Below are 26385 nucleotides of genomic sequence, written 5' to 3'. Positions count from 1 at the left end.
TTACATATAGATGAAGACTTTTTCTAAAATTATTGGCAGCTGGCTGGTACAGTGGATAACACGGTTGGACCTCCCTTGAATCAGCAACTGATTTCAAACACCAGCTGTAGGACTCTGGGCAAGTCACTTAATCTGTGTTTGCCTCAATTTCCTCCTCTGTAAAATGGGAATAATAATAACATCTACCTGGCAGGATTGAAATAAAGTACTTAGTACTTTATATAGTAGGCATTATGTAAATATTTTTCCCTCCCTCATTCCCAACACTTGGCTAGTTGTGAACCATGTTTCATTGTAAACTAAGGCCATACACCACTTCCTTTTTTTATTTCATTCAACAAACATTCATTAAATGCTAAATATAAGAAATAGACTGTTCAGTAAGGAGTTTGAGGTGTGATTTTGTTCAGGTCTGACCAGGCTCCCAAACCATCACTTCCTGAACTTTTTTCTGCTCAACAGAGAACTTGCTGATAAAATCCAGAATTTCTCTCATTACTATTGGGCGGGGGTGAGGGTAGCAGGGATGTTCAAACATTAAGCAATACTGGATGTGAGGATGAAGATAGAAAAAGCCCTTTGTTTAATCTGCTTTTCCAACTCCATAAATAATTTCTATTTTTAAAGCATTATAAAGTTGCTAAATTTAAATGAATCTAAACAAGATGAATGGTAGATCAAAATAAGTGCATGATTTACACATAAAGAGTGATAACCATAAGCAAATTCAGAGAACATGAAATAGTTTATCAGATTTATGGGTAAGGGAAGAATTTAGGACTAAAGAAAATACAGAGAGCATTACAAAATGTAAAATAATTTTGAATATACAAAATTAGGAAGTTTTTGAACAAACAAAACCAAATGCAAACAAAATTATAAAGCAGAAACCTGGGAGAAATTTTTGCAATAGATGTCTCTGATAAAGGCTTCATTTCTCAAAAATATAGAGAAATGAAGCAAATTTATAAAAATAAAGTAATTCCCCAGTTGATAAATGGTCAAAGGATATGAGCAGGCATATTTCAGACAAAGAAATCAAAGCTCTCTATAGTCATATGAAAAGAAAAATGCTCTAAATTTCTATTGGTCAGAGAAGTAAATTAAAACAGCTCTGAGGTACTACTTCATACTTATCAGAGAGGCTACTATGACAAAAGGGAAGTATTGGATATTGCCGGGCCTGTGAGAAACCGGGACAGTAACTTATTGTTAGTGGAGTTGTGAACTGATCCAACCATTCTGGAATGCAATTTAGCAGTATGGCCAAAGGGCGATGAATCTGGCCATACCGTTTGATCCAGTAACACCACTGCTAAATCTATGTCCCAAAGACATCCAAAAAGGGGGAAAGGAAGGACCTATTTGTTCAAAAATATTTACAGCAGCTCTTTTTGTAGTGGCTAAGAATTGGAAATTAATATGATTATAATGAAATGTTATGTTTATGCTATGAGAAATGGCAAGCAGGATGATTTCAGAAAAACTTAGAAAAGACTTATATGAACTGATACAAAGTGAAGTGAATAGAACAAGGAGCATGTTGTACACAGTAACAGCAGTACTGTTCAGTTAAGATACGTGAATTACATAATAATTCTCAGCAATACAATGATCCAAGACAATCCTAAAGAACTCATGATGAACCATATAATCTGCCCTTTGCGAAAGAACTGATACTGAGTACAGACCAAAATATGCTATTTTTTTTTCTTCTTTCTTTCTTTCTTTTTTCCTTTCCTCCTTTTTTCTTCTTGCCTTTTCTTTCTTCCTTCCTTTGTCTTTCTGACTTCCTTCCTTCCTCTCCCTCTTTTTTCTTTTTCTTCCTTCCTCTCTCCCTTTCTTCTCTCTCTCCCTTTCTTTCTTCCTCCCTTCCTTCCTCCCTCTTTCCCTTTCTTTCTTTTCTCTTTCTTTCTCTTTCTCTTTCTTTCTTCCTGTCTTTCTGTCTTCCTGTCTCTTTCATTCAAGTCTTCTTATACAAAATAACTAGTATGGAAATATTTTACATAATTGCAAAAAAAAAAAGTTCATGATTTAAGTTGATTTAGAAATGACTCCTATATTGGCAACTTGCTTTTTTTTTCTATCTGTTGAGATATCATCAATTTTAGGGGAGGATGTTGTTATTCATCACTCTCCTGTCCAAAGCCTCCTAGCTTTCTTTATGAATATTCAGTGTGGTGTGTGGGTGTGGGTGTGTGTGTGGGTGTGTGTGTGTGTGTGTGTGTGTGTGTATAAACAAACAAAAACGGTTGAGTGGTAGAACTAAATATTGACCTCCTTCCTGTACTTTGCTGGTGTTCCAAATGTAATACTACTTAGAAATTTCAGGATTTTTTTTTAATCTTCAGAGTTGTTTTGAAAATACAAATTAATCTGTATGGAAGATTTTGCCTTTTTGAGTTCACAAATTATATTCCTGGAAAAGCAGTGCCATCCTGGCGCCGAAGGAAAAACCAGCTCAGAAGTTCTGAACCAGTGAATGTGCCCATGGCTTATGCTGTGGACCTGAGGTGGGGTGGAGTCCAGACATCCTGGGTCAGGCACTCTTCCCTCCACCCTTGCCTCTTCAGAAGTGTGTAAGGCCCAAATTTGAGTGGGACTGAGTCCAGAGTTAGCTTGGGGTCCTGAAGATTAATTCATCTTCCCTTTTCTCAGGGATCCCCGACCTAGCCAGGCCTTCATTATGTTGCCCTTGAGTTGCCCCTGATCCCCCCTCATCCAACAAATTGGGTCTTGCCCCTCTAGGCTGAGATTGCTTTCCTCCTTTATGCTCTAGACAGGAGATCTGAGGACTGTAGAAATACTCAGATGTCTTTTCTCCCATATCAGGGGGCCTCCACTTTTCATAGCCACCTCCGGAAAGTAACATTTAAAAATGCGTTTCTTCCTGGGAGCCTTCCTGGTTCCCAATCCCAGAAGTACTAAAGTGGGCTTCATCTTGGAAAACATTCTGGGACCCCCCGGGCCAGGATTTTATTTATTCCTTGTTTCTCTCCCCCACTGAACCCCCCTCCTGAAAGAAGGGTTTATGAGGAATCGCCCCTGCGGCTTGAAACTGATCTCAAAGAGGGGTTTCCGAGTAATGGATTTAAGGAACAGGAATTCTTGCCCTCCCAGCAGCTGTCAGGAGCTGTTCCTTGGTCTCAGCTGCCAGGGGCCTCTCCTGTCAGTTGCCGGGAGTCCTCCTCATCTGTCAGCTAGAGATTTAGAGAGCCATCAGCGCACCCACGAAGAAGTCCTCCTCCCACTCCGGCCCCCACCCGAAGTCTTGGTCTGTTTTTCCAAAGGGGTCTGTTTCAGAGAGCCTAATCAGCAAGATAAGCTCGGGCCTGTGTTTCCAGGGTATAAAATAAGTCGGGACTTAATGAGCATCAGGCAGTGGTCCTTTTGGGGCACTACTTGTGATTAGCTAAAGGGCCCTGCTGGAAAATGGAGGCAGTTTTCATGAAGAATTACACTTATCAGCAAGGGATCTGGTGAAGCCTCTGGACCCCTCCTCAGAACGCTTTTGAATGCATAAAATAAAATATATAGGGTTACAAAGAAAAAAATTATGTTGAAATACAGTTTTCAAACATATATTGGTGTTTTTTTTTAATTTACCAGTTCTTAAGAAGAACCTCTTGTCTCATTTACCAAAGAATCCTTACACTTACAGAGCAGACAGGTGTCTCATCCGGGCTTTGCTTGAACACTTCCCGTGAAGGGGAATCCTCGATGTCCCATTCTGCTTTGGGCCACTTCTCGTTGCTATGACCTTTTTTTCTTGATGATAATCTAAGTTTTTATATTAGCAACTTCTGGCCATTTTCCCTGGTTTTCTTGGCTAAGCATTCCTAGCTCTTTAACCATTTCTGATGAAATAGACTCCAGGCTTTTATCATCCTGCCTGAGCTGCTCTGGATGCTTTCCAAATGATCACATCAATTTATGATTATTTATTAGTAGCAAGTGCTTCCCATATTCAGGTTGTATCTGTTCAGCAACGGAGTACTACAGTCCTGGACCAGGAGTCCTGAAGACCAGAGTTCAAGTCCAGCCTCAGCCATTCCTCGCCAGACAAGTCACTTAACTTTAGTCCGCCCCAGTTTCTTCATCTGTACCATCTACTTTCTGGAGTTGCGAGGATTAAATGAGATAATAATTGTAAAATACTTAGCACAGTGCCTGGAACATAGTTATCACTATATAAATGTTAGTAGTTATTACTGTTCTAGCTGTGTAACCCAAAGCAAATCACTTAACCTCTGCCTATCTCAGTTTCCCCAACTGTAAAATGGGGATACAAATAGCCTCTACCTCTTAGAGTGGTGAGGATTAAATGAGAATGTTTGTAAAACACTTAGCCCAGTGCCTGATGTATGGGAAGCACCATGTAGCTGCTAGCTATTGTGATCATGGCTCCTGCCTCCGTCTGGTTTGGTGGGGATACCAGTTCTCTCTCAGAATCCAGATGTTGGCTCCTGTAATGGGCCAGTAGACACTCTGCCTTTCGCCTCTCTCATTGTCTTCCCCTCTCCCAGCAGAAGGGAAGGCAGGTCGTCTTGGTCACTTTTTGTTGGGGGGGGTGATGCTCCACGCTATTTACAGCCATTTCTGGTGCTGCTCTGTTCTGGACCTGGGGTCAACCCCCGCTTCCTCTGCAGTGAGGTCATACTTGTAACAAAAAAACACAAGGAGACAAGAGTTTGGTCAAATGATCCTGGCTGGAGTCTTTCTACGATGAAGGAAGGTCAGTGATTGTTGGAGACACAATGGGCAGACTCTCTGGCTTGTTCACCAGGAAAACCCCTTGCCCAAGAGCCCTCTCAGGGGACAATCTAAGAAAAGCAAATGGAGAGTTCTCCAAGCTCGGTATGGCCCAGACAGGCAGCCGAGGCCTCCCCGGACCGTTTGTGCAGAAACAAATCTGTTTATTCCAACTCCCCAGTCTTCCCTTTGCCATTTCCCTCAAGTCAAAGGCAAGGTTTCTGTCCGCTTTGAAAAAAATATATATCCAATGCCATAAAAATGCTTGTCTTTGAAGATGATTCAGACATGATCTCTCCTAAGGGAGACAGATGAAGGTGGGGGGGGTCTCTTGGGATCATTCCCAGCTCTGGGATTCTCTGGAGAAGAACTTCTTGAACGTTTGCCACTCACGACCCCTTTTCACTTGAGAAATGATTATGTGTATAGAGTTACATAAAATAGGTATGCAAATCAAATCTTGACTGATAATAAATCCTAATTTCATGAGCCCACATTCAGCTAGAAGATCCCCTGTGTGACTAAGAAGCTGGGCTTTATAGAATTCGGAGCTGGGCTCCCCTCGAACTGAAAGCCTTCGGATTATGGAGAGCATGTGAATTTTGTTGGCCACGGCACTGCCAGGGAGCTGGGAGGCTTCCTGCAGAGCTAAGGGACTTCTGAGCCTTGGGGCAGAAGCACCTTCCTCCTCCTGGAGCACATCCCTCTCCCTGATAGCCTGTTTGACCCCTTGCTCATTTGTGGAGACCTCAGCCAGCTCCTACAGGGCCACGCTCTAGGGATCCTTGTGACTCTTGTCATTTAGCTGAAGGATTAAGGAGGATGCCTGGAAATTGGAAGAGATTCTGCAGCGAAACAGACTCCCAAGACACACTGCCAGAAGCCCCAAAATAACTTTGGCTTCTAATACTTCTTAAGACTTTAGAAATATGTTTTCTCTTTCCAGATGGTAGAGAGTCTCCTGAGTGTCTTGGCCTGGGCTTTGAATGCACAGATGCTTGGTGGGGCTTTGGAGACAGCTCTAAAGGCAGCTTCTGTGCTGCAGGGAAATGGAAGCCTTGGTTCCAGACACTTTGAAGTAGATCCAACACATTAATTTTTTTTAAGCATTGTAAAATATCTCCAGGCAGCGAGGATGCATGCGCACTCGTTTCTCAGTGCTAAAAGGTCCCTTCGTTTCGGAGGGCAGAAAAGGTGCGGCAGCTCGATGCTCCCCTTGCTGAAGGCAGAGGTGTTTCTCCCATCGCTGCTGCCCCACTCTGCAATTTGCCGAGATTCATTTCTCCAAATTATTTTGGTCCCCTCTGCTGAGGAACATGGTGTTCTGGTTTTGCCACTTGAAAAGCAAACGGTCTCTTGGGCCACATCCGACTGAATTCAGTGGGGTGGATTGTTCTGTACAGCCTTCTAAATTGCCCAGGCCCCGGGTGCCCCGCCAAGGATGACACCGAGAGGTCTTTCCGAAACTCCCCTCCCTGAGGTCAGAAAGCTGCCTTAACAAGCCTGGCCTGCATTCAGACTGTGGGACCAGGAAGGCTGCAGCCACAAAAAGACAGGCAGACACACGGGCTTCTCCTTTCCTGAGTGATGTTATTTTTTTTCCGCCGTGTTTCTGAAAACCCAGCAGGCCTCCTAGTTCACAGGAAACTCAGTCGTGGCTCTTTGCTCTCCCGGATGTTCTCCATCGAGACCCCTCGCACAAGGTGATCTGGGGAGGAGAGGAAGGCCGTGAGCCCCAAGTTAGCATGTGTGCACCTCCCTGAGATACCGAGAAAGTACTTCTAGTCCATGGCAGTCTCTTGTTCAGTCGAAGGATGGACTGTGGTTAGCCACATAAAACTCTTGGCTTCAAAAGAAAGGGCCTTTGGGGGTGTGCTATCAGGAGGGAAGAAGCTCTGGCACAGACTCACATTCCTAAGGCAGCCTCCCTTTCGGTACCCAGAGGGACGGCCTGCCCCAACCCCCGGGCATCTGCAGCCCCTTGGGCTCTGCCCCAGAAAAGCGAGATAGCAATCTAATTAATAAATCAATAGCATGCCTCGGCCCTTTCTGCTGAAGCTTTAATTTAATTTAGGGCTTGCATGTCTAATGGGCAGTACGCTTTATGTGCATTTCTGGAATTTGTGGTTTGGATTTTGGTCCTGAAAAATAATATCTTTTTATATAGACTCCATGTGTTTGGGCCCAGGCTTGTTTTGACTGAAAGAAATGATTTGTCAAGATGTTTTCTCTGCAGGAGAAGCCATGAGGGTGTGTTTTATCTACCATAAAAATGCAGGGCTGCTTTACCTCTTGCTAGCTTCTCTTTTTAACAGGTTTCCCCTTTCAAAGGTGCTGTTGCATTTAGTGCATCCACAGTCACAGATACGGCAGTAGATTTTTCTTAAAGTCAATAAGGAAGCCAAGGAGTGTCTTTGGTTCCCAGCCGATAAGTCACACAGTTCTCTAAAATGGCAGCAACTGGGGAGAGCCTTCACTCACTCAGGAGACAGTGAAAATACAGTGGTAATAAACTCCAAAAGTATAATGGTTATAAACTCAACTGAGAACCAGGAACTGCTTTTTCTCTCTTGGGGGCAAAATGTATGTCCCCAAGCTATTTATGTTCCTTTGCTCCAAAGATACCACTATCAAGGCTATTCTGTATCCATCATACAGAGAATGAGCCTTCTTATACACAAATATTTATAGCACATTCTTTGTGGTAGTAAAGTAGAAGCAGGGAATCAGCAAATTGTGGCATTTGAATGTAATGGAATATTATTGTGCAATCAGAAACGAATATGAGGAAATTAAAAAAAAAAAAAAAAAAACTTGAGCAGACTCGTATGAACTGATGCAAAGTAAACCAAATTGGAACGATTTCCACAATGACTGAAATGATGGAAAGGAAAATAATTGTGAAAAATATAACTATGTTAATTAATACAACTTCAAATCTGGACTTTACCAAGGATAGATAACATGTGTATCCTACTTCAAGGTTCGCAAAGAATTTTACAAATATCTCGTTTGATTCTTGCAACAATGCTTAAGGGCGAGGTGCTATTATTATCCCCATTTTACAGGTGAAGAGACTGAGCCAGGCAGTCATTTTTAGGACTTGGCCAAGGTCGCATGACTTAGGAGGGTCTTTGGTCATATTTTAATTCCTGTCTTCCTAACTCCAGGCCTGTGCCCTGTGCTATTTAAGTGCATTTAAGAGGATGAGAAACTGCATAGTACCATGTAAAGAGCACTGCTTTTTCATCAATATGTCTCAGTCACTGTTCATGTGTCCTTAGTCCCTCCTGGACCTCGGTCTTCTCATCAGTGAGACGAGAGACGAGTTTGGAGCAGATGATCCCTAACATCCCTTCTAGCTATGATCTTGTGACAAAATGTGTCTCCCTTCTCTCAGCATAGAGATAGTGGCCTATAAGTATCTCATCAGGAATGATCGATATGTTGAAGTTTAATTATCTGTTAATTGGGAAGAATTCTGTGGTAGGGAAGTGACATGTTAAGAGGGGAAAAATCAACGAAATGTTTATTTAAACAAAAAAAAAAAAAATTAAAGATCAACATAAGTGAGATTCACTGTTATTTCTATTACCTCCCTTACAAGTTGTTTGGAAAATGAGATGAGAGAAGAGGCGTGTAAGCGCTTTGGAAACTGCAGAGTCAGAGAAAACTTAAGGAATCATCATTGCTCCTCTTGAACCACTTGCCCTGCTGAACTCTCTACCCTACCCCACAGAATAATGCGATGACCAAACTAAATAGAGCCTGTAGTGTTTAAGGAGATAATCATTTGAGAGTTGCGTAGAGAAGGATGGTGGCTCCTCTTCCATGCAAACTTAACAAAGCTAGTTTGCCAATAGAAACTAGGTAACTGGCAGATTTTTCTAAAAGATGACAAAACTAAGGGTTTAAAGAGATGGAAATTAGTTTTGTTGTCTTTTATTTCCTTCATTTTGAAAATATTTTCATGTAAATTTATTTTGGGGGGAAAACTGTCAGTCGTTTCCCAGGTCACACTTGGTCGATCAGTAACCAAGGATTTGTCCCAAAGAGAGCATTCAGCTTGGGGTTTATTGTTCTTTGTGTTTAAAGACACTAGCTGATGTCACCATTTCCTGTGGATGACCCATCGTCAGCAAGGCCTGATACGGGGAGATGATTGAAGGATTGTGAAAATGTTGGAAAGCGTGGGGAGAGTGAGGGCACCTGACCTTTGTACATTCTAGAGAGAAGCAGGTCATGGGGAGGAAGAGGCAGAAGAAGGAAACAGCAGAGGATTGGGGGGAAGCAACAGGGATCTTCTGGTGCCCCATCGAGAGCTGTGAAGAATCCGGAAGCGGCGGAACCTTGCACCTGGTCACCCCACCAGACAGAGACCACTGTGGACATCAAAGGGTCCCGCTGGGCATGGGTCCAAGCCGGCCCGAAGGCTTCAAAGGTTGGGCTCACAATGGCCAAGGGAAGCAGACGCCTCCAACCTGCAATGATGTCTTAATGTGGCAAAGGGTAAAAACAAGGCGTGAGAGAGAGAGAGTGAGGGGATGCTGATGATTTACTCTTAGTCCATCTCATGCACAATCGATAGTTACGATACTTAGCATTTCTGTACTTATTTGATCTGTCTGCTTCTTGACAAAGTCCCCCATCGAACTCATCAGGTGTCTAGTTGCTTGGAAGGGATGTATTTTTATTACAAGAAAGAACTTGACCTACAAGTCCCATTTGCTGTGCTTCCAAAATGACCCCCAGTTTGAAGAACTGTACAAGGAAATGTCTCATATCGGAAAATGAATCTTGAAAGAACCAAGAATAGCAAATGTAAACACGAAGTAATTGAATCGGTTTATTTATAGAGAAACGAGCATTCCTTCCTTGTTCTCCCCCCCCCCCCCCCCGTGGTGTTTTCTCTCTTGTTATTCTTCATTTCATTTCTGCCTTTTCATCTTGCACTATGGGCTGCAGAATCTCTTATAGAAAGCATATGTCCTTGGGAACACACTGTACCACTAAGAGACCATGAGACTGTCAGAATCCCGGGACCAGCGTGAGCTGGAAAATAGCTAATTCTTGTGAGGCAAAAGGACGGATGCCAGGAGTTCCGCCTTCACTTCTAGGCAGAATCATGTGCAAGCCGCTCCTAACCAGGAATTTGTTCCTAGACATCGCCAAGCAAGTGGATGCCATATTTGGCCTGTAGAAACTATCCGAGTTTTCCACACTCCCGATGTGAAAAAGTTCTTATGGACTCTCTAGTCATTTCTTCCCTGGCTGTCTTTTTTAATTAAATTTAATAAAAAAATTTGGTTACATTTTAAATTCTTCTATCCTGCACTGGAGAAGGCTAACATTTGATAGTGATAGGTATCTGTATGCAAAACCGTGCTAGATGTACTCCTATTTATCAGCTTTTTCTCTGAAGATGGACGGCATCTTCCTCCTTAAGTCCTCTGTAGTTGATTTGAGTATTTTTAACACTCAGAATAACTTAGTCACTCAGTTATTCTTTGAACAATGTTACTGTTACTATAGACAATATTCTCTTGGTTCTGCATGTTTCCTCCTTTTTTATGTAAGCCTTTCCATGGTTTTTTCTCTAAAATCAACCTGCTCAGCATTTAAGGCACAGTAGTATTCCATCACAATCATAGACCATAATTTGTTTAGCTGATCCCCATTTGATAGAGATCTTCTCAATTTCCAATTCTTTTTCTTGGCTTTCTGTATATTTTGCCCCATAAAGCTCAAGTTGCTTTGGATTTATTTTTCTTCCTTCCTTCCTTCCTTTTTCCTTCCTCCTTTCCTTCCTTGTTCTTTTTTTCTCTCTCTTTTTCCCTTTTTTTTTCTTTCTTCTATCTTTCTTGCTGGCTTGCTTTATTTTTGCTTTTTAACTTCATTGTCAGTTTAACCAGGTTTGCACTAAAATGCTGGAGTTGTTTTAATTTGGATTTCTTTCATTAGCAATTAATGTGAAATGTAATGAACATGTATTGTAAGTCTCAGCTATTGAGTATTAGATAAGTTTAGTAGAAGGAAGTAGTTATTTTTCAGGTCTCCTAATAGGAGAAAGAATATGCTAAGGGAAAAATGGACACAGAAAAAGTAAGCTACTGTATTTTAGCTAGTTGTCCCAGACTTCTTCAACATCCCTTTCTCTGTGAAACTCTTCCTCCAAGATATATGTCAGACAGAGCAGACAGAACAGGAACAATTTACACAACGAACACAACAATGTAAAGGAGTGTCCCTCTAAATGACTTCACAGATTTAATGCATATTTCCCGTTTCCAGGGAGAGAGGTAGAGAATGAGGGAAGGACATTTTCAGGCAATTTGTTGAATTGTTTTGTTTGACTATGTTTATTTGTTACAAGGGAGGGCTTTTAGGACAGGAGCAGTGAGGAATTGGTGATTAGTGATAGAAATATGAAAGGAAAAAAGAAAAAGAAAAAAAAAAGAATCATTGATTAAATTTTTTAATAAATAAAAAAATCTCTAAAAAGAATTTCAGAAGAAATAAAAAGGGTAGTGTTATTTCCATATTAAATCTAATGCACACATTTTTAAAAATCCTCCAAATGTATAAGTTTGCATTCTCATATAATTTTTGGTTTATTGAAATGATTGTTTGATGAAGTTCATTTTTAAAAACCAAATTAAAATTTTAAAAAAGATAAAGCCTCTCCTCATACTCTCTAATCCAGAGGCTTTTTCTTGTCTGCTGAGTCCTTCAGTTTACATATTTGGGTTTCTTGATATGCTACTTAGTATAAATTTACATGTTTTTCCATAAGATGACTTTCTCAGAAGCAGATAGTCATTTTTGCTCCACAGAGAACAAGCCTTTGAGAACTATTTGTTTTCAAGTAGCGTCACAGCATCGTGGATTTTGAGCTGGCAGGAATATTTCAGGGTTTCTGCTTCCATATTTTACAGAGAAAGTTACTGAGACTCAGGGAGGTTTAGTAAATTTAGTACATTGTTCAAGCGCATACAGGTTGTAAGTGGCAGAGACAAGATTCAAACAGATCCTGTTAATACTATCATGTTACTTCTAAGTATTCATTATATATGTGTGTATGTGTGTGCATATGTGTGTGTGTATATTTCCATACTCAAATCTTCTAACCTATAGCTAAACATATTAACTCTTTAAAAAAAAAAAAAAAAAGGTGGTGGGATGGGGTAGGGAAAAGACAGTGTAATAAAGTAACATTAAACAAGTGGAATTTTGCTCTGCTGTTTATTTCTTACCTGCATGACTTTTTATCACTTAAACTCCCTGAGCCTCAGTTTCCTCACATGTTAAATGAGAGAGTTGGGCTCCATGACCACTAGGAAACTACATTTCCAGTTCTAAAATTGTGATTCCACAGCTGAAAATCTAGGAACGTTGCGTCCTAATATAAGATCTGTATTTGATCGTTGAGTCATATATTTTCACTTGGGCTTTATATAGTTCATTTGTAGCAACATTAACTGACATGCGGTCTGAGGGCTGACCCCATCCTTGTTGTGGTGACTGTTACAGGTGAGCCGCCCTCATCCGGGTGACCATCCACTGCTGATCCTCTTTGTGGTTGGTGGGGTGACGATATCGGAAGCCAAGATGGTGAAAGATCTCGTTTCTTCCCTGAAGCCTGGAACACAGGTACCGAACCCAAATAACAGGACATGCGTCTCCCTGGGTCAAAGATGGGAGAGTCTGGCTGGGTCTGAGGCTTGGGGGGGGGGGGGGTAGCATCAGAGGAGATGGTCTATAGAACTTTGGAGATGGTGAAGCACTGTGCAAATGTCAGATACTACTCTACTACTATTACTCGTACTCCTACCCCTATTATTACTACTTCTACTATTACTACTCCTCCTACTCCTGTTATTATTACTCCTATTACTACTATTACTCTTCTTCCAACCACTACAATTACTCCCACTCTTATTACTGTTACTATTCATACTACTCCTACTCCTTCTACTTCTCTTCCTCCTGCTACTACTACTAACATTGCTCCTATTCCTATTAATACTCCTTCTACTACCACTACTACTATTACTACTACTACTACTTTTACTATTACTATTACTACTATTACTACTACTACTATAACTCCTATTACTATTATTACTATTGCTATTACTACTTCTTCTACTACTATTATTCTACTCCTATTACTATTACTACTCCTACTACTACCACTATTACTGTTACTATTACTACTCTTAACTACCATTACTACTACTACTACTACTATCATTCCTACTCCTATTACTGTTACTCATACTACTCCTACTTCTTCTACTCCTCCTCCTCCTCCTACTACCACTACTCTTTCTCCTACTACTATTACTTTTATTATTACTACTACTACTATTATTCCTACTCTTACTTCTATTACTATTACTACTCCTACTATTAGTACTGTTACCTTTTCCTAGTGCCATGACCAATTTATTGCCCTTCTGGGAGCCAACAACTTAGCCATTACACACAGAAACGGTGAAAGTGAGATGGTACAGTGGATAGAAGGAGGGGCTTCAAGGCAGGAAAACTTAGAGTTCAAATTTTTCTTCCAATACTTACTATCTGTTTTGACCTTAAACAAGTCATTTTACCTTTGCCCTCAGTTTCCCCAACAGTAAAACGGTGTTTACAATAATCCCTATCTCCTAAGTTGTTGTGAGGATCAAATGAGATAATAATTATAAAATAGTACAGTGCCTGACACATAGTAGAAATATTAGCAAGTTATTATTATTAGGCAGCAAGATGGTGTAGTATAGAGAAGTCAAAAAACCGGTGCTCAAAGCTAGCCTTATTCATTTACAAGCTGTGCAGCCTTGAGCAAGTCACTTAGCCCTGTTTATCTCAGTTTTCTCATCTGTAAAATAAGGTGGAGCAGGAAATAGTAAACTACTTCAGAACTTTTGCTCAGAAAACCCCAAATGGGGTCATGAAGAGTCAGACATGACTGCTTATCCTCGGCTACAGCCAAATAAACTCAAGAAGTGATGCTAAAGGATGTTAATATATCTATAAATAAAAACATTAATTTTCATACATAAAGCTCTTGAAGCATTAAACAAATATTAGTTATTATTATCATTATGATTATTTTACAGTGATTCCAAAACATTTGCATCTAAACCAGTGCAACCTCCCTAAGATATTTATTCCAATTCTGCCATTTCTGGAAACAATTTTTAATCTCTTGTCCTTGACATCACATTCAGAGCCCACTCAAATGGGCTCTGAAAAGGTGATGGCTGCTTTTTTTTTTTAACCAAAAAGGTTTTTTCCTACCTTGATCACACCTCCCTGAATCCCAGAAGTTGACAATTTCCAAAGTCAAATCCACCAAGAGAGGATCCTTGTTGGTTTCCTTCGAGACATAGTTAAGCCTCACCACCTACATTGATCCCGTCTTGCTATCCCCAATTAAAGTTTCCCCCCAAAATTATATTTACATGGTACATATTTCATTTATTCCTCTGTGTCCATTATTCCTACCAACTATGGCTTTAATCTGACCCCAGAAGTGGTTGTGCTGGAAAACCTCCATTGAGGAGAAATTCACTGCTGCCTGAGGTCATCCATTCCTTTTTGGAAAGAGCTCTAATTATGATAAACTTTTTCTTTTACAATAAACTGAAACTCTCCTCTGCATTTACTGCAGAAAAATCCCACTTGACAAAGCTTCCACTATTAACCAGAGATCCCATTCTACAGCAACCTTCACAGAAGCTCTGAGTTGGAAATCTCAGAAGTCTTCTTGTCCAGTGCTTACACAAGTAATCATTTACTTCACACCCTCCCTTAAGGGGGGGCTCCTAGACTCAGCTTAAGGACCCTCTGTGAGAGGGAAGCTCACTACCTCTTGAAATGTAATGTTCTATTTTTTTTAAGCAGCTCTAATTATTTTGAAGTTTTTCCTAGTTTCTAGATGATGAGCCCTAGTTCTCTGTCTCTTCTGCCTATTTATTGCTGCTGATTCTGACCTCCAGGGTCCAGGAGAATGTCACTAAAGGTCACTAACCATCTTTTCCAAGTTAAATGTATCCAAGTGTTTCAATTTATGCTCACATTTCATGAGCATTTTCATGGGACCCTGGACAAATGATTCCTCCCCACCCCAGGCTGGGGTTAAGTGACTTGCCCAGGGTCACACAGTAGGAAGTGTTAAGTGTCTGAGACCAGATTTGAACTCAGGTCCTCCTCAATTCAGGGCTGGTGCTCTACCCACTGCACCACCTAGCTGCCCCGTGGACAAGTGATTTTTACCTTCCTCAGCCACCCTAGCATCTGCTTCCCCTAGGTTGTTGGGAAGATCATTGCACTTAGCATTATATAAATGCCAGCTGTGATTAGTGTCCCCTTCTGGACTATGTCCCAGCTCGGCCGTGACCTTCCCAAATGGCAATGCTCAGACTGATGGACACTGCAGCAGTGCTCTGATGGGGCAGTGGGAGGGTTACTTCCACCACCCAGGACACACTGCGTATTGACAGGTCTAAGATTTAATGGCTCAAGGCTTCCCCTGCCCCTGCACCCAGTTAAGTTCTCCTTCTCCTTCAGGCCTTTAGCCCAAGCTCTCATTCTCTAACCCTTCTGGCCCATGAAGCTTTCTTCTTTCTCTTAACTCCAAACCCTGAGAAGTTGATAGCTGTCACAGCTACAGGTGGAAAAGTAGGAATACAGGACACACGTCCTCTGAAATTTTTGTTCTTTCCTCTTTGTTGTGGTGGCTAAAAGGCTACTCGGCTTCCCTTGGAGGACCAAGGGCCTCTGCTTCTAGCATGTAAATAAATGAGATTTCCCCTTCTCTAGCTCTCCCATTGGGAAGCCTCAATTTTTCATTTCTAAATTCCAGTCTTTTCCATGCAAATGTCCAGTTACTCCATAAGCATTTATTTGATGCTTACTATGTGCCAATGAATTATAAACAGTCATTAAGTACCTACTATGTACGAGGCACTATGCTAACCTCTGGGATTAAAAGGCAAAAGACCAGAAATCCTGCCCTCAAAAACCTCATAATCTAATATGTAGAAGCAAATATGTAGAAACAAGCTATAGACAAATTAAATAGAAAATAATTAATGGAGAGAAGGTACTAGAAGAGGGGTTGGCAAGGACTTCCTGGAGAAGTGGGATTTTCATTGGGAGTGGAAGGAAGCCAAGGTGAGGGCCATGATGATGATGATGATGATAGAAAGCCTTCCAGGCATGCGCTCTTAACGTTAGTGCTTCCCCCTCTCTCTGGATAACTTCTCCCAGAGCTCCCATTTGAGGAAGCACCTCCTCCTTCATCTCTTTTCCATATTTTTTTTCACGGCGCTTAGCTCAGTACCTGGCACATAATAAGCAGTCAATAACGGTTATCTAACTTTAACGTTCTCTGAGATCCCACAAATAGACTAGGTGGTTGTCAGCTCATATATCACATTCATATTTCTGTCACATCCCTCACAATGCAAGGTATTGTACAGTCACTCAGTAAATCGTTCTGTTATTTATTACCTCATACAAAACGGAAATAAAAATGATAGCTAACATTTATGTAGCGCTTTAAGGTAAATATTACTTTATTTATATTATCTCATTTGATCCTCATTAACGACTCTTTGAGACAGGTGCTATTATTACTCCTCTTTCCCCCATCCCCTCATTTTACATAACTGAAAAACGTGGCAAAGGCCACACAGCTAATACCTGTCAGGCTGCCCGCTCAGGCCGGCCCAACTTCCACTCCATCATGCCATCCACCATGCAGTGGAACTAGTTTACCAAAAAACCAAACACTGATTTAAGCCCTGGAGAAGACAGAAAGAGAGAGAGTTCCCTACGGGGTTTATAATCTAGTAAGGAGGGTAAGATTAATATACAAAGGACTTAAGTGCATTAAGGAAGTTACCCCGCACCCCAGACAAAAAAAGAATTAAGAGACAAGGAGCTATGAGATTCTGAAAAGGAAGAAATCCTTTCTGACAGGTGGTCAGAGAAGGCATTGTGGAGGAAGGAGCATTCAGGCCTGGGTAAAATGTTCAACTAATGAAAAAATTAGCCTGAGTGTAGCAGAGCTTGTTGTTGGGGAGTGATTGATAAATAGCTTGGTGTGAGGTAGAAGGAAAGTTCACATATACATTTGAATACCAAAGAGAAATTAAAAGTTGATAAAATAGTGATCAGGGAGGTACCACTAGCTGTTGAGCGGGGCCATAGTGGACCTTTGATTGTACCCATTTCCATCCTTAAAATCACCTGCCATGTTCACAGCTCGTAGAGATTCTAACAAGGTTGGGCAAGTGAATTCTGCATCATTAAACCAAATGCCTCAAATGACTATTTTCCTCCTCTCCAGCAGCATTCTTTGTTAAGAGCTCATTCAAGAGGCGATTAAACAACCAGTTTCTCTCCAATTAGCTTCTCACTGCCCTCCCTAACATGGTGAACCAAATTCTTGGCTACTCTGGAGAATAATTGAATTGTGATGTCCTGACAGATGAGCTAATCCAGTCCCTAAATACATTTAAATGCAGCCAAAAAGAATTGCAGAGCATTTGTGAGGAAGGGAAAGAGAGATTTTCAACTATGCATGGCGCTTGGTTGGGAGCAACCTTTTTTCTAAAGATTGGACATTTGACAGCAAGGACAGAGAATCAAGAGTGACTTTGATCTGGTTTGACCCCAGTGGCGGGTCAGCCACTGAGATGGGCTCCCAAAGGATTTAGAGCTTAAACTATAGCTTTTAATGTCACTTGTCCTTTGTGTAAAAAAAACACTCCATCAAGCAGTTAAAGGTCTCCAGAGAGAGTCCAAAAGTAGACAGCCTAAGAGAAAATTTCGGAGTAGGTCATTTATTTATTTCTGAGCTTTCCTCCTCACTCAACCCCTCAAAGTTTTTGATAGAGTGACTTGGATTACCTAGGTTTCTACAAGGAAACCAAAAGACCATGTCACCTGTTTAGGATTATTCACTTTTCAAAGAGCCGGACATTCAGCTGCCTCAGCTTGGAGCTTCTCCTTTGCTTAAGCCTGAGATACATTTAGTCTTCAGCTGTTTAGAGCATAAAGAAAACTGGGCTTGGGTGTCCAGTAATCCATGCAGGCCATATACAGAAATCACACGAGGTTCAGTGGCTGGCTGAACAAGATGTCCATGGGAGCCTGGGTGCATTGTGCTCCTCAAAATCAAAAAGAAGCATTTTCAGACCCTAAGGCTGACTGAATAAGGAGGATGATTAGGATGCTATACTACTCTAATAGGATAACATATTATTCCCTTCACTTGTACAAGCAGATAAAGTTGTTTTTTAAGGTACATTCAGAAATTAACTCACCTTTGTAAAAGATAAGTATATAATGTGAATTTTGAAATACAGAAAACTTCAAAAATCAGATGGGCTGACCCACTAGATAGCGGGCTCGCTGTCATTGACGGTCTTCAAGTGGAGGCTATCTGGACTGTGAGGTGATAGGAAATGGATGTTCCTGATGAGATTTTGGAGTCTTCTTCCATTTCTAATGTTCAGTGCTTCTAGGAGTTTCCCAATAACTTTCTTCACTTGTTATCTGCCAAACCTATTAGAGCTACAGTCGCAGTCTAAAACTTATCTCCTCTGTCCACTCTGCTGATCAGTAGCCAAAAGGAAAACAAAATGGCCAAAGGGAGAAGAAAGTAGAGAAGTTAAGAGTTTGGTTAATGATGACCCACCCCACCCCACCCCCCCTTCCCTGACTCATCTTCCAGACTTGGCTGTAGATAAGAGAACAAATCTCTCAACTCCCTCCACTGCCTCCCGCGCCCCATCCCTGGTGTCTTGGATGTAAATCAGGCATATTTTCAGGCCTCCTTTGTTCCGGAGCTCAGCTGAGAGTTTCCATCTTGCCGTCTTCTGCCCCATACTCCCTCACTGCCTGGCAGACGGCCTCCCTGCCAAGCATTCCTGGCAGAGCACACCTCACAGTGAATGGCATGGGCGGCTCCGGAAGCCCATGAATGGGAGGAAGGCACGGGGCCCGGCGTGCTCGGAGGAGCTGGTGGGGAGGAGACGGAAGGCAGCTGGCAAAGATGGAGGCAAGAAGTGGGTGGGCAAATTCTTTGTACTTTAAGAAGTAGTACTTTATTTTTATAGTGGAATATTTAGTCATCGACTCCTCCTTCAAGAGATAGTTGCCCTAGAACCTTTATTATATCGTCTCCTCCTGTACTTAGCTTGTTTCCGCATAGAAAGGTCACTATCTGCCTTCACTCTCTCACCCCTAAACCTATCTTCCCTATCGTTCCTCACTTTTCGACTTCCCTTCCTCTTCTCCTTCTCTTTCTCCTCCTCCCCAAACGGGAAAAAACACATGGCTTGTACATAGTAGGTGCTCCTCCCTTTCCTTTCCTCTTCCCTTCTTCCCGTCTTTTCCCTCCCTACTCACTCAGGAGGGAGATCACACATTTAGATCTGACTACCACCAGCTATTTTTATATATCAAGTAAAGAATGGGAACCAGGAGGCCAGGATTAAAACTCTAGAGATTCTAAACTTTAGGGATTTGAGGATATTGAATTTCTGATGGAGAAGGCAATTTCTGCTGGAGCCAGCAAAGTAGCTACAAACAAATTACATAGAAGAAAAATGGGAAATAGTGAACAGAGGAAAGGTGCTAGAATTCAGAGGGGTTGGAAAACGCTTCCTGTAGACAGCACAACTCCATTTGGAACTTGAAAGAGTCCAACAGGTAGAAATGAGAAAAAAAAAACAGAGAAAATCAACAGTCAGCTGGTGTGGTAACCCATAAATCAAACTGAACAAGCAGGAACAGCAAAGTAATTCTCCTATTATGCTCTATTAGATTGTAAGCTACATTGCCTCTCCTTTGATTTCCCCAAGCACACAACACATGGCCGTCAAGTAGAAGGTGCTCATTCAGTGTTTATTGGCTTAATTAATCAAGCCCTTCGAAGTGATATCACTGTCTTGGAACACTTATAATTTTACTAGACAACTGCTGTGTGTTTGCAAAAGTTGAAGGAGAGGAAGAGGAGGTAGCCAAGACACTTGCTTCTGTCTTTTTAGGTTTTTTCATTGATCTAAAGTTCTTCCCCTTAATATACAGCAGAATCTAAGTAATATCTTACAGGTGGTAAGTTTCAAAGAAGGATCATTTTATCTAATTATCTAGGTTTGGAGGAGAAATAAGGAGCAGTCTGGCTGCTAGAATCATTAACAAAAGCTTTTTCTGGGGCCTCTAATCAAGAGCAGATCCTAGGATTCTCCAAAGGCAGAATATCAAACTTTCTTTTGAGATCTACGGTGAGGGATAGTCGGAGACAAGATGATCTGGCTGACTTTCCAGTTCCTGCCTCTGCTTCCTGGATACATCCTCCAGGCAGGCCAGGAAGGCTCAGCAGAGTCAGGGGCCCTGCTCCAAAACTTGGTCCTCCCAGCACGAAACAGCATTTAGAACTAGAAGAGATTCTGAAACGGTGTGCTCCCGCTCTCCCCCTTTTACAGGAAGGAGAAGAGAAAAGGAAGGAGGGAGAGAGAAAAGGAAGAGAAAGTGTGTGAGTCTGTGTATTTACATGAGAGAGAGAGAGAGAGAGAAAAAGAGAGAGAGAGAGAGAGAGAGAGAGAGAAGAGACAAAGGGAGAAAGACAGAGACACAGAGACAAAGGGAGCTAGACAGAGACAGAGAAAGATAGGGGCAGAGATAGAGAGAAGAGAGATGGAGAGACAGAGAAAGATAGAGACAGAGATGGAGGGACAAGAGAGAGATAGATGGAGAGACAGAGGGAGAGACAAAGGCAAAGAGAAACAGCAGAGAGTGTGAGTACATGTGTAATTGTGTATGTGATTGTGTGAGTAGGCACATGTGTCTGTGTGTATATGAGTTTGTGTGTGTGAGAGGGCACACAGATGCCCACTTTCCCCTGAGAGATTCCCAAAGGGAGGGGGAAGCCTTGTGCCACCTTCCTCAGCTTCTCCCAGGTAAGAAATTCCAGAGGCCCTGAAGGCAGAGCCCATCCTGAATCTTCTCCCCCCCGCTGTGTTTTCTGCTGGGGGGCAGACATGGGAAGGCTCTGGCACCTGCCATCACAAGCAATAGCTTGGAGAAGGGGAAAACAAAGGGAACAATCCCGCCCGTGGGCCGGCTGTGAGTGGGAGGACAGTGGGGATGTGAGCACAAAGGCCTCTGGAGATAGTTGTCTTTGTCTCTGCTTTGGGAGCTGCTGGGAGAGAAGGCCGTGGGGGTTTGGGATCCTTGTGCTCCTTCCCATAGGGCTTTTCTGCCCCCCCCCTCCGGCCAGGATGTGCTCTTGCTGGGGGTCCCACTCTGGCACTGGGCAGCGTCATGTACCAGCAACATCCTAAAACTCCAGGATGTAGTTGTCTGAAATCACCCAAGCTTGTTGACATACAAATTATGGCTGCCCTGAGGCTGCAGAGGAACCCGTGGGTTTGTCTCAGAGGCCCTTATTTTCATGTCTGAGAGCATGATCCACTTGAGTCAGCTGTCTCTCCCTTTTTTGTTTTTTCTCTTCCTTCCTTGAGTGGGATACAATGGTCTGATCCATGAGTTGAGCACTGGGCCTTGTTCATTTGTTCCAGAAACAGATAAAACGTCCCTCTCCCTGCAGCACCCCAAGCTTCCCTGGCTCTGGGGCTGGGCTCCTATGACCCACCTAAACATACCTTTGATTTTGGTCACTGGGAAGAGCCACAAATCTCCAAGCAGTTTGCTGCCAGCCAGCCCCTTGCCACTTGGCTTCTTTCTGGGTCTGTGAATAGATTTCAAGGGGGCAGGTCCATGAACTTGTGGGGGGGGGTGGAATATACTTTTATTTTCACTAACTTCTGGTTAAAATTTAGCATTTCCTTCAATTATGAATTTAAAAGAAAATAATTAAAAAACATTATGGGGAAAAGGTTTCTTCCTATAGTCTTCCCCAGTGATTCATGATGCAAAAAAGGTTAAGAACCTCTGGATCGAGCCATAAGATTAGTATATTAGTGCGGGTGAATCTTAGCTCAAGACTTTGGGCCTGCCCTCACCTTTTCAAAACATTTCTAAATGTTTCCGATCGGTATGGCACTGAACGAGGAACTAAGGAGACCACAAAAATAAATGAATAACGTGTCTCTCTGGTGCTCTAAGGTTCATCAAATGACTCCTCACAACACCCCCTATGAAGGAGGGTCATATAATCATATTCTCCCAAGTGTGCAGATGAAGAAACTGAGATTTTTAGCAAGTCAGTAGTAAAGATGGGATCCAAATCCAGATCATCTGAGACCACGTCATTGTTCTTTCCACTAAACCATATTGTCTCCTTCATGGGAGGTCTGGAGCATTATCAGTGACCTGTCTTCCCACTAATCAGACCCTTCACGGAAAAGATTATAGAGAACAAAAAGGGAAGGGAAAAGAGGGAAAAAAGAGAAAGTCATATCTTTATCAGTCAACAGCAGATTTTCATCAACAATTTCCTTGGATACAATTCAAGGATGGCAGGCCATCAGTTTCCTTGAGAGTGGTGGGATGGAGGCCCTACGCATATGATGAGAGAAAGCCTGCAGGTCCATTTAATGAAAAGACTATTGGACTGAGAGATCGAAGACCTGAATCTCAGTCATCATTTCACTTCTTCTATTTTCCTTATTTAGAAAATGTAGTTGGATAAGGAGGAAGAAAGGGCTGCTTCTCTGTCAAGAAGTGAGAAAGGGGGGAATTCTTAGCCTCACGGGGAGAGACCCAGGCCCAACTTGGCTTGGACAGCCTGAAGAGCCTTTTGCATTATGCCCTGTGTAACAGAAGGTCTCAATTCCATGGAATGGGAAGGTTTCAAGAGTTAGAATTACTCAACCCCAATCATACTGCTCCTAAACAACATGGTGCTCATAAAGCTTCCACTCAATTTCAATTTCCCTTTCCAATAAGATACCTTCATATATATTTTAGGGCCGGAATTTTCAAAGCCTAAAGCTGATGTGCTTTGACTATTTGGGTGAATTATTTGGCCATTGTGGCTGAATATTTTGTGTGTGTGTGTGTGTGTGTGTGTATGAGTACATATCTGTATATTCCATACAGAATCTCATACTATATCACATACTCTGAAGGCCTTGTTGATAGTGAGATTATGTAAACTATAAATGGAGAAGTGTTATCCTTGAGTTCGAACTTATATTAGTCATAGAAGGACTTGTCATTTTTTTCTTGTATTTAAGATTTTTTTTTCTGCCTCAACAAGAGCAAGGATGACACCATATTGATTTTAAAAAGGCATTTTCTCTTTGGAAAGGAAGTAAGATAACCAACTATTGTAGAGACCATGCTTTCCTCTGGAATCTATCTTACATAAAACCCAAGGTTTATGGCCTAAATAATCAATGTTACTTTCATAATATATTTTTATTTTGAAAGACCAATTTTTTTAAGGATAAGGCCTATATTTAAACCAGAATGAGTAGATGTTGCCAGTTATCCTTGATTCCACTTCTAGTTAGATTTTCTTTCTTCTCTGACCCTAATTAGAATTCTTTCACTTTCTTTTTTTTTTAAGTTTTATTGTCATTTACTTTTTTTTATATCACAGCTCCTAATAATAATAATAATAAAGTAATAAAATAGCCTTTATTTAATGTTTTAAAGTTTGCAGAGAACTTTAGAAATATTTCATCTGATGCAGTAATACAAGGTGGGTACTTTTGTCTCCATTTTACAGATTAGGAAACTAAGGCAGGCAGCTTTGTTCACTGTCAGTTGTGGTTCATCCTTTATTTGTAAAGAGGACTAACAACATTCAGCCTCAGGGTCACAATAATTGACATTTATATGGTACTTTTGTTTAGTTGTGACCCCTTTTAGGGTTTTCTTGACAAAGATACTGGCTACCATTGCCCTCTGACCCTAGAGCTGTCCAACTCCATTTTACACATCCAGTGCAGCAGATCTGGGATTTGAATCCACAGCCCCCAAGCTCCAAAGCCAGACCTTCCCAGTGTACCAGACTTCCTCCATTCTACAGTAGACAAGCCTAGAGCAAAGATTATCATTGACCCAATGTTTGCTTGGCTCTGGAAGGCTCCTTGTGCCAGGAATGGAGACCCAAATCAGAGGAAGGTTTGAGTTAGGAGGTGGAGGGGTCAGAGCATCAGGACCCCATGCTTGAAAAGGAGCTGAGAGACTGTGCAAAAGGGAGCAGCTATTCGTCTTTGGAGCAAGAGAGTGGTATTAGGAGGGAACAATTCTAACTGAAAGCAAATAACTTTCTGTCCAAATTCTCAGCAGTAGCGTTGCTGTCCTCAGTAGTGGAGAACAGAAACCAAGTGTGCAAGTTCTGAGGGAGGATGAAGAGTGATGAAAACAGATTCTGAGGGTCCAAGTTCTGAGGGAGGATGAGGAACGATGAGCACACATTCTGAGGGTCCAAGTTCTGAGGGAGGATGAGGAACGATGAGCACACATTCTGAGATGGACCACAAGGTAGCCACCATCTTGCTGCCCCAAGCCATGAACCTCAGAAAATCTTAAATTGGATTGCATTCCGTTCTTGAAACTTGGAAATGGGGTCTGTCTGCCCCAAAACCCCAGTCCATTAAAAGGTAATAACCCATGCCCTTTGTGTTTCAGCATGGCTAAGGCAGGATGGGATTTTCCCTCCCTAATTATATGTGGTGTTTCCCCACCCCCTCCTGTTCTTAGGTAATTGTACTGTCCACGCGACTCCTGAACCCACTTAACATTCCGGAGCTGTTATTTGCAACAGATCGACTTCATCCAGACATTGGCATCTGAGCCAGATCCATCTGCTAAGAAGATAAGACGTAGCTGGTCTGGAAAGACCCGCTCTATTGTCACCAGTAGAGATACGCTTCCTAAACGCTACGACTTCATCCAGACATTGGCATCTGAGCCAGGTCCATCTGCTAAGAAGATAAGACGTAGCCGGTCTGGAAAGACCCGCTCTATTGTCACCAATAGAGATATGTTTCCTAAACGCTACCCTGTTTACTAATTGTGGGAATAATTGAATCCTGCCTGAAGGCCCTGGATAATGGGGAGGGGGGTGGGGGAGAAGGGGAGAAATTGTTGTTGCTGAGTTTTGATCTATACTCTGGAGTTTATTGTACTGGTGGGGGGAAGGGGAGAAATGTTGCTGAGTTTTGATGTATACTGGTTTAAAAAAAAAAAACTTTTTTTCTGTTTCCAAAAGTGTCAAGCTGTCATTCATTCCGCTCCCACATGATTAGTGATATTTAATTGGCCAGCTCGTTAATCCTAAAGAAATACTTGTTGGCAAACCTATTAGATAAATTACATTTTTTCCTTATTTGCAGCTAGTCAATACTGCCGATGGGTAAAGCTGGCTATCTGGGTTTGGGAATAAGAGAGGGAGGCAGATTTGTTGTTCTTTGAGATTGTGAAACAACTGTAACCAGGACCTTTGCCATCAGAGGCTGGGGACCGTCTGAAAGTCTGGGAGCAAAGAGGTATTGGGGGTTAACAAGCAGAGCTGTTGTGTTCTAGCCAGAGAACTGGCCCTGCTGAAGTCTTTTGGATCTTCCTGGAGGAGCAGAGCAGCCATTCCACACCGGGAGGGCAATTCAGAATGAAAAGGCACTGGCTTTTAGAGATTCGCATCCCGGTGCTTCCCCTCAGCTCTAGGGGAAGGCTGAGCCAGAAAATAATTGGTGTCCCCACAGGCATGTGCTACAGCCCCCCATTCCCCCTTTGAAGTTTCTCTTCTGCCTGACTTTTGCTCATTATAATCTATATGACTGAAATGTAAAGCTTCTGTTTCTGAAAATCTAACCTTTCATCACAAGCTGGGAACCTACCCCCTGGATGAAGAAGGGCGATAGTAAGAGTGCTAGAAAAGCAAACGGGGGCTCTGGAGCAGCACGATTGGGAAAACCCCGTCTGATTTGATTCCACAGTTAATGGCAAACCCCGGTTAGCCACAAAAGATGTTTGCACTGATTGATAAAGCTGGAACAATACCTCTTGTGAATTGATGTACAGGCCGAGGCAATAAAATGAAACCAAACAAACTCCCGAGCAGGCTGCAGCCTTAATTGGCTGAAGGGCCCCAGAAGGCACCGGACAAGCCAGTCAAGCCGGCTTCCAGAGCTAGTCCTTAGCTTGGGCTTGGGAATCCTCTCAGGGCATGGAAGAGGAGGAGGTCTGGATTGCTCTCTGACAGCACCTTCTCATCCTCCATCTTGGGCTTTCCACTTCTGGGCTTGGGCTTGGAGGGTCTCATCTACAGAAAACCGCCTTCTTGAGGGCAAGAACTGTTGGAGTTTTGCCTTTGTAGCTTTGCCATTTTTCCAGTTCGAATCACTTCAATTTACCAGCATTTATTAAGGAAACAAGCATTTATTAAACTATTATGTACCAAGCACTGTGCTAAGCACTTCACATATATTCTCTCATTACAACACTGGGAGGTAGGTGCTGTTATCCACATTCTCATTAAAGAAACTGAGGCAACAGGTCACCAAAATAGAGGCTAGCTTGAAACAGATCTGACTGCTTTCCACTTTTGTCACTTAGCTTCCCCAGGAAGATTTGAACATACTTTCTATGTCCTAGGCCTTGGGCCAAAGACACAAGACATGCAGCTGCTGCCCTCGAGGA

At 42.1% G+C, this 26385-nt stretch overlaps 1 protein-coding gene across 2 annotated transcripts in view; it reads left to right on the top strand.

The window, feature by feature from the left end:
* SCFD2 (sec1 family domain containing 2) overlaps positions 1 to 24957 on the top strand; it is a 389381-nt gene extending 364424 nt beyond the window's left edge. Inside the window, exons 8-10 of one of the 2 annotated variants that reach the window (XR_012483637.1) lie at positions 12283 to 12402; positions 24031 to 24347; positions 24448 to 24957. Coding sequence is in view for 1 of the 2 variants with exons in the window: in XM_074276401.1 (XP_074132502.1) it covers positions 12283 to 12402; positions 24448 to 24540 (213 nt within the window). In the remaining variant the exon portion in view is untranslated. The remainder of the gene's footprint in view (positions 1 to 12282; positions 12403 to 24030; positions 24348 to 24447) is intronic. The other variant, XM_074276401.1, reaches the window with a different exon arrangement.
* The last annotated feature ends 1428 nt before the right edge of the window (positions 24958 to 26385 follow it).

The sequence above is a fragment of the Sminthopsis crassicaudata genome, chromosome 6, assembly GCF_048593235.1.
Source record: "Sminthopsis crassicaudata isolate SCR6 chromosome 6, ASM4859323v1, whole genome shotgun sequence".
NCBI classification, from domain to species: Eukaryota; Metazoa; Chordata; class Mammalia; order Dasyuromorphia; family Dasyuridae; genus Sminthopsis; species Sminthopsis crassicaudata.
The sequence above is the reverse complement of the archived record's forward strand: the minus strand, read 5'-3'. Positions and strand labels throughout refer to the sequence as shown.